Genomic DNA, 8708 nt, shown 5'->3' with positions numbered 1-8708 from the left:
GGAACGGGCCGGGGGTGTCGGGGCCCAGGGCCCCTCTCTCTGTGCGGCCGGGAGGGGCAGGGTCCGGGCCCGGGCTGGGGCCGCCCCGGGCAGACGCGGCGCTTCCCGGAGCCCGCGCGGGCGGCCCGCAGCCGGGCCCTCCCTGGCCCGTGCGGGGATCGCGGCCCTGCTGCGGGTCGCGGCGCTGAGGCCGGGCCGGGCCGGCCGCTCCTCGCCGGGGCAGTGGCCTTGGCTCTTGGCCTTGCGTGTTGCTGCACGCCCGTTCGCCCGCGCTCCAAGGCCCCCAGGGCAGCCTGGCCGCAGGGCCCCACATCCCCGCGCCCTCCGTCCCCGCTGCCGGGGGCTGCCCAGCTGCGGTAGGCTGCGAAATGTGGAGGGTTGTTCCCTCTATGGGCATCTGGCCCGCTCTTCGTACACGGGCGTTGGTTCTGCGGTTGTGCAAGAACTGCCAGACCCGCCAGCTGCTCCAAAAGCAGCAGTTTGAAACACAGACTGTGCACGCGGGCCCCGCACAGCAAGTGGCTGCCCTCCCAAAGAGCCTCCACCGGCGGTGCGGGGCCGGGGCTGCCGGGCTCTTCTCCGGGCCCTACGGCAGATGTTTCCCTCTCCACATTGCAGCTCTGAGCAGCACAGTGGGTTATCTGGACTTGAGTATGGCCAGCGCTCGCAGCAAGCTGGAGAGACACAACTCGTGTCCTTCGCATGCTGCAGCTTGTGGCGCAGAGCGGCTCAGCGGGCTGAGTGCTGCTGCGGGTGGGAGGAGGGCTGCCGCGCTCACCTCTCGTGCCGTGAAAAACTAACTGTTTGGTTTTAAATTTGCAGAGCTTACCTTGAATTTCAAAATGGAGCTTGACATCCAGTGCGAGGAGATGAACCCGGCTCGATGGGCTGAGCTGCTTTCCATCATGAAAACCTGCAAGGCCATCAGGTAGTAACTAGCCATGTATGGGCTCTTCTGGGCACCGCTTCAGTTTTTGTCCTGTGAGAAGAGATATAGGAAAGTTTATTTAAAAAAAAAAATGTTTTTTGATATAGAGATAAGCAGCCATTGGTATGAACTAATGACACTGTTATGGTATGGCCCATCCACTTGCCTAGGTAGAGCCTTCTTCAGTTATTAAATATTTGCTCCCCATTTTAGTACTTCTGTCCTTGTCTGCAGTAAGATCCTCCAGAGAGGGCAGGCATTTCTCCTCACCAAGTTGCACCCTGTGGGCTGCAGGCCAGATGCTGCCAGCTGTTACTTAAAGCGTGTGCACGAGCGCCAGGCACAGCCCAGTTTGGGCAGTCCTGGCTGGGAGCGCACCTGGGACTGGTGCTGGCATTCCGCAGGGCACCTTCCTCTTCCCTCAGGGTCTGTTTATTTCATCTCCTTGGGAGTCGACTCTCCTTCCAATTTGACGTGTTCCCTCTGCCCCCTTGCAATTTAGCAGCATGTAAAAAATCCTGGCTTGCAGAGAGAAGCCCTCTTGCACCGCAGATGTGCTGTGGACTAAACGTCCCGTGAGGTCTGCATGAGTCAGCTGTACGAGACCAAATCACCGATGGGTGTCTCTGGGATTGGGAGACCTGGCCACACAGCTGGTTTATCTAGTCTTTGCGTACAACTCGTCTGACAGCCTCTGAATTGCCCCCTGGGCCTCACACGCTGGATAGGTTGTCACTGTGGAAGTTTAAGTGAAGATGCAGCTTCAGGTTGAAGCCTTGCTTGTTGGAGAAGACCTGAGTCACTTGTCCTCCTCTGCACAGCACGGCAGAGCCTGCAGCTGGTGGGACCAGTTCCCTGCTGCACCAGAGCCCTGCAGAGAGGGCTTTTCTTCTGTCCCCTCATACTAGCAGATGGGGGGGCACTGCCCAAGCAACCCCACATACATTTACAGATATTCCAGGGACAGCCCCCCAGCTCGCTTTAGCTGGAGAGAGCAGAGCAAACGTGGGACTAAGGTGCTCCCTCTGTCCCCTCTTTCAGGCTGGATGACTGCAGCCTCTCCAGCAGCGACTGCAAGGACCTCTCCTCCGTCATCAACGCGAATCCGTCCCTCACAGAGCTGAAGCTGAACAACAACGAGCTGGGCGATGCGGGCATCGAGTACCTGTGCAAAGGCTTGCTGACGCCGAGCTGCAGCTTGGAGAAATTATGGTAAAACTTCACTGATTGTCTTGCTCTAGTGTTCTCCTCTAACGAGCTTTCAGGGTGCTTACCTTGCAGGTAAGGTTGCAAGCCAATCTGTGATGCTGGCAGCAGAGCCCCACCAGGGCGTATCTGCAGTGACGGTGATACGTGGTTCTGCAAGAGTAAAGCAAGTCATTCTTCAAAGAGCTTGTCCTAAGACCCACACTTCTCCAAAGCCCTAAGTAAAACATTCATAACTCGTAGTTCATGAGTTATGAGTTGCATTTCTATAGGAACAGACTTATGTTTGTCTATTTGGGGCTCTGGTAACGTGTCTTAGGGAAAATAAAAGAACAATCAGAACCAAGCCACATTTTTTAGTACCATGTGCAGTGCTTCTCCATAGTGAAGCCCGATAGGCCTAAATGCTTTGTGGCAATAGTATCACTGTTCCTGTGCAATGTCTCTCTGAAGTACACCTGCTTCAAAGATCCCTTTTGCAATACACCCCAAAATCCTACATGATATCCAGGGATTTAAGGCAGTTTGGCCTAGTTTTTTTACTTATAGCTGCTTGGGACCACCTCTCCAGAGGAACAAGGAATTGCAAAGTGCCTTGCTTTCTCTCTGGGATAAGCTTCACACTGATCAAAACACATAATAAAGCAGTTATGTTGCTATTCAATGTAGAGAGGATCATTCTGCCAGACGTGCTGTATGAGCAATTACTTTTGAAGGAATATGGAACTGTTTTTAGTACTACTGGTATAACGTTAGCTTATAAAATATTTGGTGACAACTGTAAAATAAGAGTACTTACCTGGACACACTGCTCCCTAAAAAGTCAAGAACGAGCTACCATTGGTACCACAGTGTCTTTCCAAAGCCAAAGCTCAGCAGGAGCTCCAAGAGAGCCCCTGCAAAATCTGGGAGTGCAGTTCTCTGAGCCTCGTTGCTTCTCTCCTGCAGGCTGCAAAACTGCAACCTGACGAGCGCCAGCTGCGAGACTCTGCGCTCCGTGCTCAGCGCGCAGCCCTCGCTGACGGAGCTGCACGTGGGCGATAACAGACTGGGAACGGACGGCGTTAAGGTGCTGTGCCAAGGGCTCATGAACCCCAGCTGCAAGCTCCGCAAGTTGCAGTAAGTCGCTGGTTGTCTCAAAGCTGGCCTAGAAACTGCTTTTCTTCGGTCATCCGACAGTTTGCACTTGTCTCGACCACAAGGCAAGCAGGAATGTTGCTGCCAGAATAGGATTTCTTCCTCTTGTATCTGAATGTGGGTCATATTCACATTATGGGGTCCAGGGGGGTTGTCCCTGGGGTTTGTTAGGCGGTTTGTAAGAGCTCAGCCTCTATTCCTGTATGCCTTAGCTCACTTGGCAGTCGTGGCTCTTAATCCAAGGTGTCCCTCACTCCAAGGAGAAGTCTGCCTTGTTTTCTTGTATGTTTTCTGCCTTGGCTAACTCACACTTTGCATAAGTAATGGCATGCAAGTAGCAGGATATAGCAGAGACATTTTTTTTTTCCCCTGGATTTCCTTTCCCCTCCTAGGCTGGAATATTGTGAGCTCACAGCCGATATCGTGGAAGATCTCAACGCTGCTCTGCAAACGCAGCCCAGCCTGAAGGAGCTCAGCCTCAGTAACAACACGCTGGGAGACACGGCTGTGAAGCAGCTGTGCCGGGGACTGGTGGAAGCAAGATGCGACTTGGAGCTTCTGCAGTAAGGAAGAGCGGGTCACCCATAACTGCAGCCAACCCTGCTGCTGTTCCTGCCATGCCTAAAATGGGAGGATTTGTTGTTTAAAATTTAGGGTGGCTTTTTGCTGCCTCAGGCTTCTGTAACTATAGAAACTACAAATATATCTGGGGCTTTGAGGTATTCTTAAAAACTTGTTTTAGCATGAGATTTTGAGTTTACTCTTACATCTACTGATACAGTAAGAACTTCAAGTTCCAGATGGTTTGCAGCAAGAAACTACCCCCATACGCCTTTCAGTCTGCATTCGGGGTAGTGAACTGTGTCTGACAGTGCGTGTCTGGCGAAGCAACTCAAACTGTGCTTATTTCTGCAGCCTGGAGAACTGTGGAATAACCAGCGATAGCTGCCGGGATATTAGCGCTGTCCTCAGTAACAAGTCCTCCCTGATAGATCTGTCTGTGGGGGATAACAAGATTGGGGACTCTGGTCTGGCTCTGCTGTGCCAAGGACTGCTGCATCCCAACTGCAAAATCCAGAAGCTATGGTAAGGGAAGGCAGAGTTTAGAGTCTTGATGCTTAAATCCCTCCAAGCTCTCTACCTTATATTGCAGCCCTGTCGCTGCCTGGTAAGCAAGTTTTCAATTACTCCCCCTAGTGAAACTGAGCTATCTCTACCACAAGTTAAGTTATTCCTCGGATCCAAAGCAGAGCACACTGTGCCTTTCCCTGTGAGCAGGCAGGACTGCACTGAAAGCACTTAGACTGAATCCTGGGGAGAGGGGGGGATGGCAGTGCCCTGTATTCTTGTTGAGACGTGCACCAACCAGAGTGGCACATTTCTGCTCTTGCTGTGTTAAAAATGGCAACTCCGGTATGAAGGATGGAAAGAAAGGAGGAAGCCAGGAAAGACTCTGTGCTACAATACACCAGTGGGTTTCCTAAAAGGTAGAAGAAACTTAGATGCTAAAACCAGACATGCAGAACACTAAAAGAGGACCCTGTCTTCTGATGTAAGTAATTCATAGGAAAAACTAATACTTTGTTTTCCCTTCAGGTTATGGGACTGTGATCTCACAAACGTTAGCTGTAAAGAACTCTCCAGAGTTATCAGTACAAAGGAGACTCTCATAGAAATAAGCCTGATAGACAACAACCTGAGAGACGCGGGCATGGAAATGCTGTGTCAGGCACTCAAGGATCCTCGAGCCCAACTCCAGGAGCTGTGGTGAGCTGCTGGCCCTTTCCCGTCCCCTCTGCCTTTTTTTGAGGCCTGACCAAGGAAAGGTGGAGGGGAAGCGATGCCCACTAAGTCAGTCCTCGGCTGTGATGACCCCACAGACACCTAATGCAGACTGTTACTTAAGAGATGTACAGATCTAAGGGGATGTGTATTTCTGAACTCCAAGATGCTTTAAAAATTGGCCTCTCAGTCATCTTGCTGTAAGCAATTGGGAGCCAAGCATCACTTTAAAAGCTTTTGTCTAATGTATTTCATTTTGCCACAAAGAGATGTTTAAGAAATTTTGTGCAAGCCATTTGAAAGGTGTCATGCAATAGCAAAATGAGCAGTCAGTCATCAGCTATCCAGGCTCTCTACTGGAATCCAAGGTCTCTCATCCATACACCATAGAAAGCTTGTATTTCAAACACCTTATCTCCAGGAGTTTTTCTTTTGGGAGAAGAGAAACAATCTCCTTCCATGAAAAGGTGGCTCTAAGCAAAAAAAAAAAAAAAAAAAAAAAAAGCAGTCAATGGAATGTACAACTGCTTCTTCTCATGACTGGAAAAAAAAATCAGCCCTGGTAGCTGTGGTGCCCACTTTACAATCTAGTTCTAACCTGAGAAGGCTTCAGTGAGATATATTTTTCTCAGCATTCTCTCTGACAGTGTTATCTTTTAGATTGCAATAGTCTGGCCTAGCATGGTCCAGAAAGGAGAACTGTCCTTTAATGCAGAATCTAAAAGAGCAACACTTGAATTTTCCTACCATGCAAGTTCATCTCCTGCATCTGGGTTCTTCCCCTGCCTCCAGGCACTTGGGAATTTGTGAGGTGCCCTGAAAGTGAATGCAGGAGCTAAGGTGACTGCAAGAGCAGCACATTCCATCTCCGATGAAGAGTCTTTTCCCATCCTTTATGGGCAGGTGTCCTTCCTCCATACAATCTCCAAGACAAACAACCTAGATGTAAGCAGTAGAAGTGATGCTTGGAAAGGATTGGTAGAGGTACTGTGATCTTTGGGAAGGCTTTAGCTCATTTGTGCTCTCTGTCCTGGCTCCTGGGAAGCCTACGTGGAACAAATGAGCAGTGGCTGATACCCACCACCTCCCTGGAGTTCTCACGGTGTTCTTGCCTTGCAGGGTGAGAGAGTGTGGGCTCACGACCGCTTGCTGCAAGGCAGTCAGCTCCGCTCTCAGCGTGAACAAACACCTGAAAATACTGCACATGGGTGAGAACAAGTTGGGAGATGCAGGCGTCGAGCTGCTGCGCGAGGGGCTGCTGCACCCGAACTGCAACCTCCAGTCCCTGTGGTAAGGTGCACCCGCAGGAGCCTCCTCGCTGACTGACGTGTGGTCCTACCAAGAGCAGCGTACAGGGAGGGACAGTGGCAGGCAGTAGCACAGTGTTTGTTTTTGGCATGCAGGAGGCAATCCATAGCACAAATTGATGTCTCACCAGAGCAGTGCCATCGAGAAGCCACAGCTGTGTGGTGTGGCCGCATTCGCTGCCACTCGCGGTCGCATGCAGGCACGGCCCGTGACTGACACTGCAGCGTTTTGGGGACCCGCAAGGGCTCTCCCGCAGCGCGGAGCTCTTGGTTGGCGGTGCAGGGTACCTGTAGGATGCAGCGCACGGTGCAGGCGGGCGGCGAGGAGCTTGCTCTGGGAAAGCCTGTTTTGCAGGCAGCTTGCTGAAGAGCGTTCCGCGTCCCGCTGCCAACTTGCTGTGGAGCCTCCTTCACGGAGATGCTGAGTCACAGAAACAGGCCTGGTCTAGCACATGAACTCTTGTCAGAAACCTGGAGCTGCAGCCATGCTGCAATGTCCTACTGAGTGCAATAAGTAAGTGAGATGGACAGGACCTGGGAGACAGAGAAAAGACTTGAAACTTCCACCCAGAAGGATATTTTTGCTGAGCAACTAAAACTACTTGTTCTTAACCAAGAGACCTTGGTTGCCCTTTCCGTAGAGGTGGTTTCCATAAACGCATGTGCATGTTGGGAGAGCATTAAGCATAATGTTGAAATCCTCTCGTGATTATCATCTCATGCTTCTAACCCACACACCAACACCCCGCTGCACTTTAGGGAAGACCTCCTGAGGTGTCCATCGGTCACGCAGAGGACTGCTGCCTTCAGAGCACATCCTCCATGCAGAAACCATGGACTGGCCCCAGCCTTGCAGATGGCAGCCTTGCAGATGGCAGCCTGACGAAGCTCCTGCCTGTACCAGGGGTGTTCCTGCCTACTGCCCGAGGTCGGGCAGCTCGGCCAGCACCAGCTCTCACGCCCTCCACCTCTCTTCCTCTGCAGGCTGGGTAACTGCGATCTCACAGCGGACTGCTGCACCACTCTGGCCACAATCATGGTCAGCAAACAGTGTCTTACAGAGCTCGACCTGAGCTACAACACGCTGGAAGACGATGGCATGAGGAAGATCTGTGAAGCCTTGAGGAATCCAAACTGCAAGTTGCAGCAGTTAATGTGAGTGACGTTGCTGGGCTTGTTTAGTCCTCCTGGCAGCAGGGAGATCAGGCATGGGGAAAAGGGGCAGCAAGCCTGGCCTGCTCTGGGAACCACCTCCAACAGGCACCTGGGAGCCCCAGAGAGTCACACACTGTTTGCATGTTACAGAAATTCCCTATCCCTTCCAAGGGACATGACCTAGTGGCTTAATCCACGTGAGTCTCCAAGGCCCAACAGCCATTAAGTGGGAATGGTTGGGAGGGTTGGGAGGGGTCATTTGGATTTGTTACTGGCTGCTGTCCCAGATGATCCAGCCTAACTGGGACTTTCCTCAATGGCCAAGGTACTCACTAAACCATCTTGCCTTTTTGTTTTGGCTTAGCTTGTATGACATTTTCTGGAGTGCAGAGATGGATGATGAACTAAGAGCCCTGGAAGAATCCAAGCCTGAACTGAAGATCATTTCCTGATCATTACTGGCCACAGAGCCAAGTCAAAGCAATGTCCTCTTTTTAATCTGAACTTTTCATATATAAGGCTAATTAATATAGAACGTGCTTTTACCAAGAAGCGTTCGTGGAGTCCCTGCGTGGCTGCCCAAGGAGTTGATCAGCCTCCTGTGCATCGCTGCATGTACTAAATCTGAGGCTTAATAAAGCTTTCTAAGCTTTCACTGCTGCATTCCTATCCTCAAACTAAACACTTACTGGGCATCTGCTCGAAGTGAGTCTCTACCCTTTAGGAGCTCTTTAATCCCTCCTAACTCCTCCTAATGTATTAGTCAGCCTTTAAGGAGAGCTAAAGCAAGAAAACTGCCCGCTCTGTTACTCCTGGGTGGTGCTTTTGCTTTTTTCCTGAGGAAAGCTCTTGAGGACCAACGCAGATGTGGTTTTTAGACTAAAATTGAGCTCTCCACTCATTTTGCTAAAGGAGTTATTGGAAAAGCAGTGGTGGCTAGAGAGCTAGAGAAGAAAGGGAATGGTTATTCAGCTACTTGACTTATTATCTGTTAGCTTCCCTTGCAAAATGGTTTTCCCACAAATGAAAGATGCTGTGCATTTCTGCTAGTACTGGGAATAATAATTCCCAAATGGTTTGATACATTTGCCCTGTTAAGAATGGTTCTACAAAACATATTAAAATCTGTTTGCAAAGAATTTAATGCTTCATTTATTTTATCCATAACAAGATAAATAAGGGAGGAACCGTAA

The 8708-nt window shown here is 50.7% G+C and overlaps 1 protein-coding gene across 1 annotated transcript; it reads left to right on the top strand.

The window, feature by feature from the left end:
* Positions 1–822: 822 nt before the first annotated feature.
* On the top strand, positions 823–8479 carry RNH1 (ribonuclease/angiogenin inhibitor 1). The gene is made up of 9 exons (XM_026034725.1): positions 823–928; positions 1970–2140; positions 3083–3253; positions 3664–3834; positions 4187–4357; positions 4868–5038; positions 6173–6343; positions 7345–7515; positions 7880–8479. Exons 1-9 carry the CDS (start codon positions 843–845, stop codon positions 7965–7967), a joined length of 1371 nt encoding a protein of 456 aa, XP_025890510.1. The 5' UTR covers positions 823–842; the 3' UTR covers positions 7968–8479.
* Positions 8480–8708: the final 229 nt, after the last annotated feature.

Source organism: Nothoprocta perdicaria, unplaced genomic scaffold (genome assembly GCF_003342845.1).
Source record: "Nothoprocta perdicaria isolate Ctin4 unplaced genomic scaffold, notPer1 scaffold_15, whole genome shotgun sequence".
In the NCBI taxonomy this organism is placed as follows: Eukaryota; Metazoa; Chordata; class Aves; order Tinamiformes; family Tinamidae; genus Nothoprocta; species Nothoprocta perdicaria.
The sequence above is the reverse complement of the archived record's forward strand: the minus strand, read 5'-3'. Positions and strand labels throughout refer to the sequence as shown.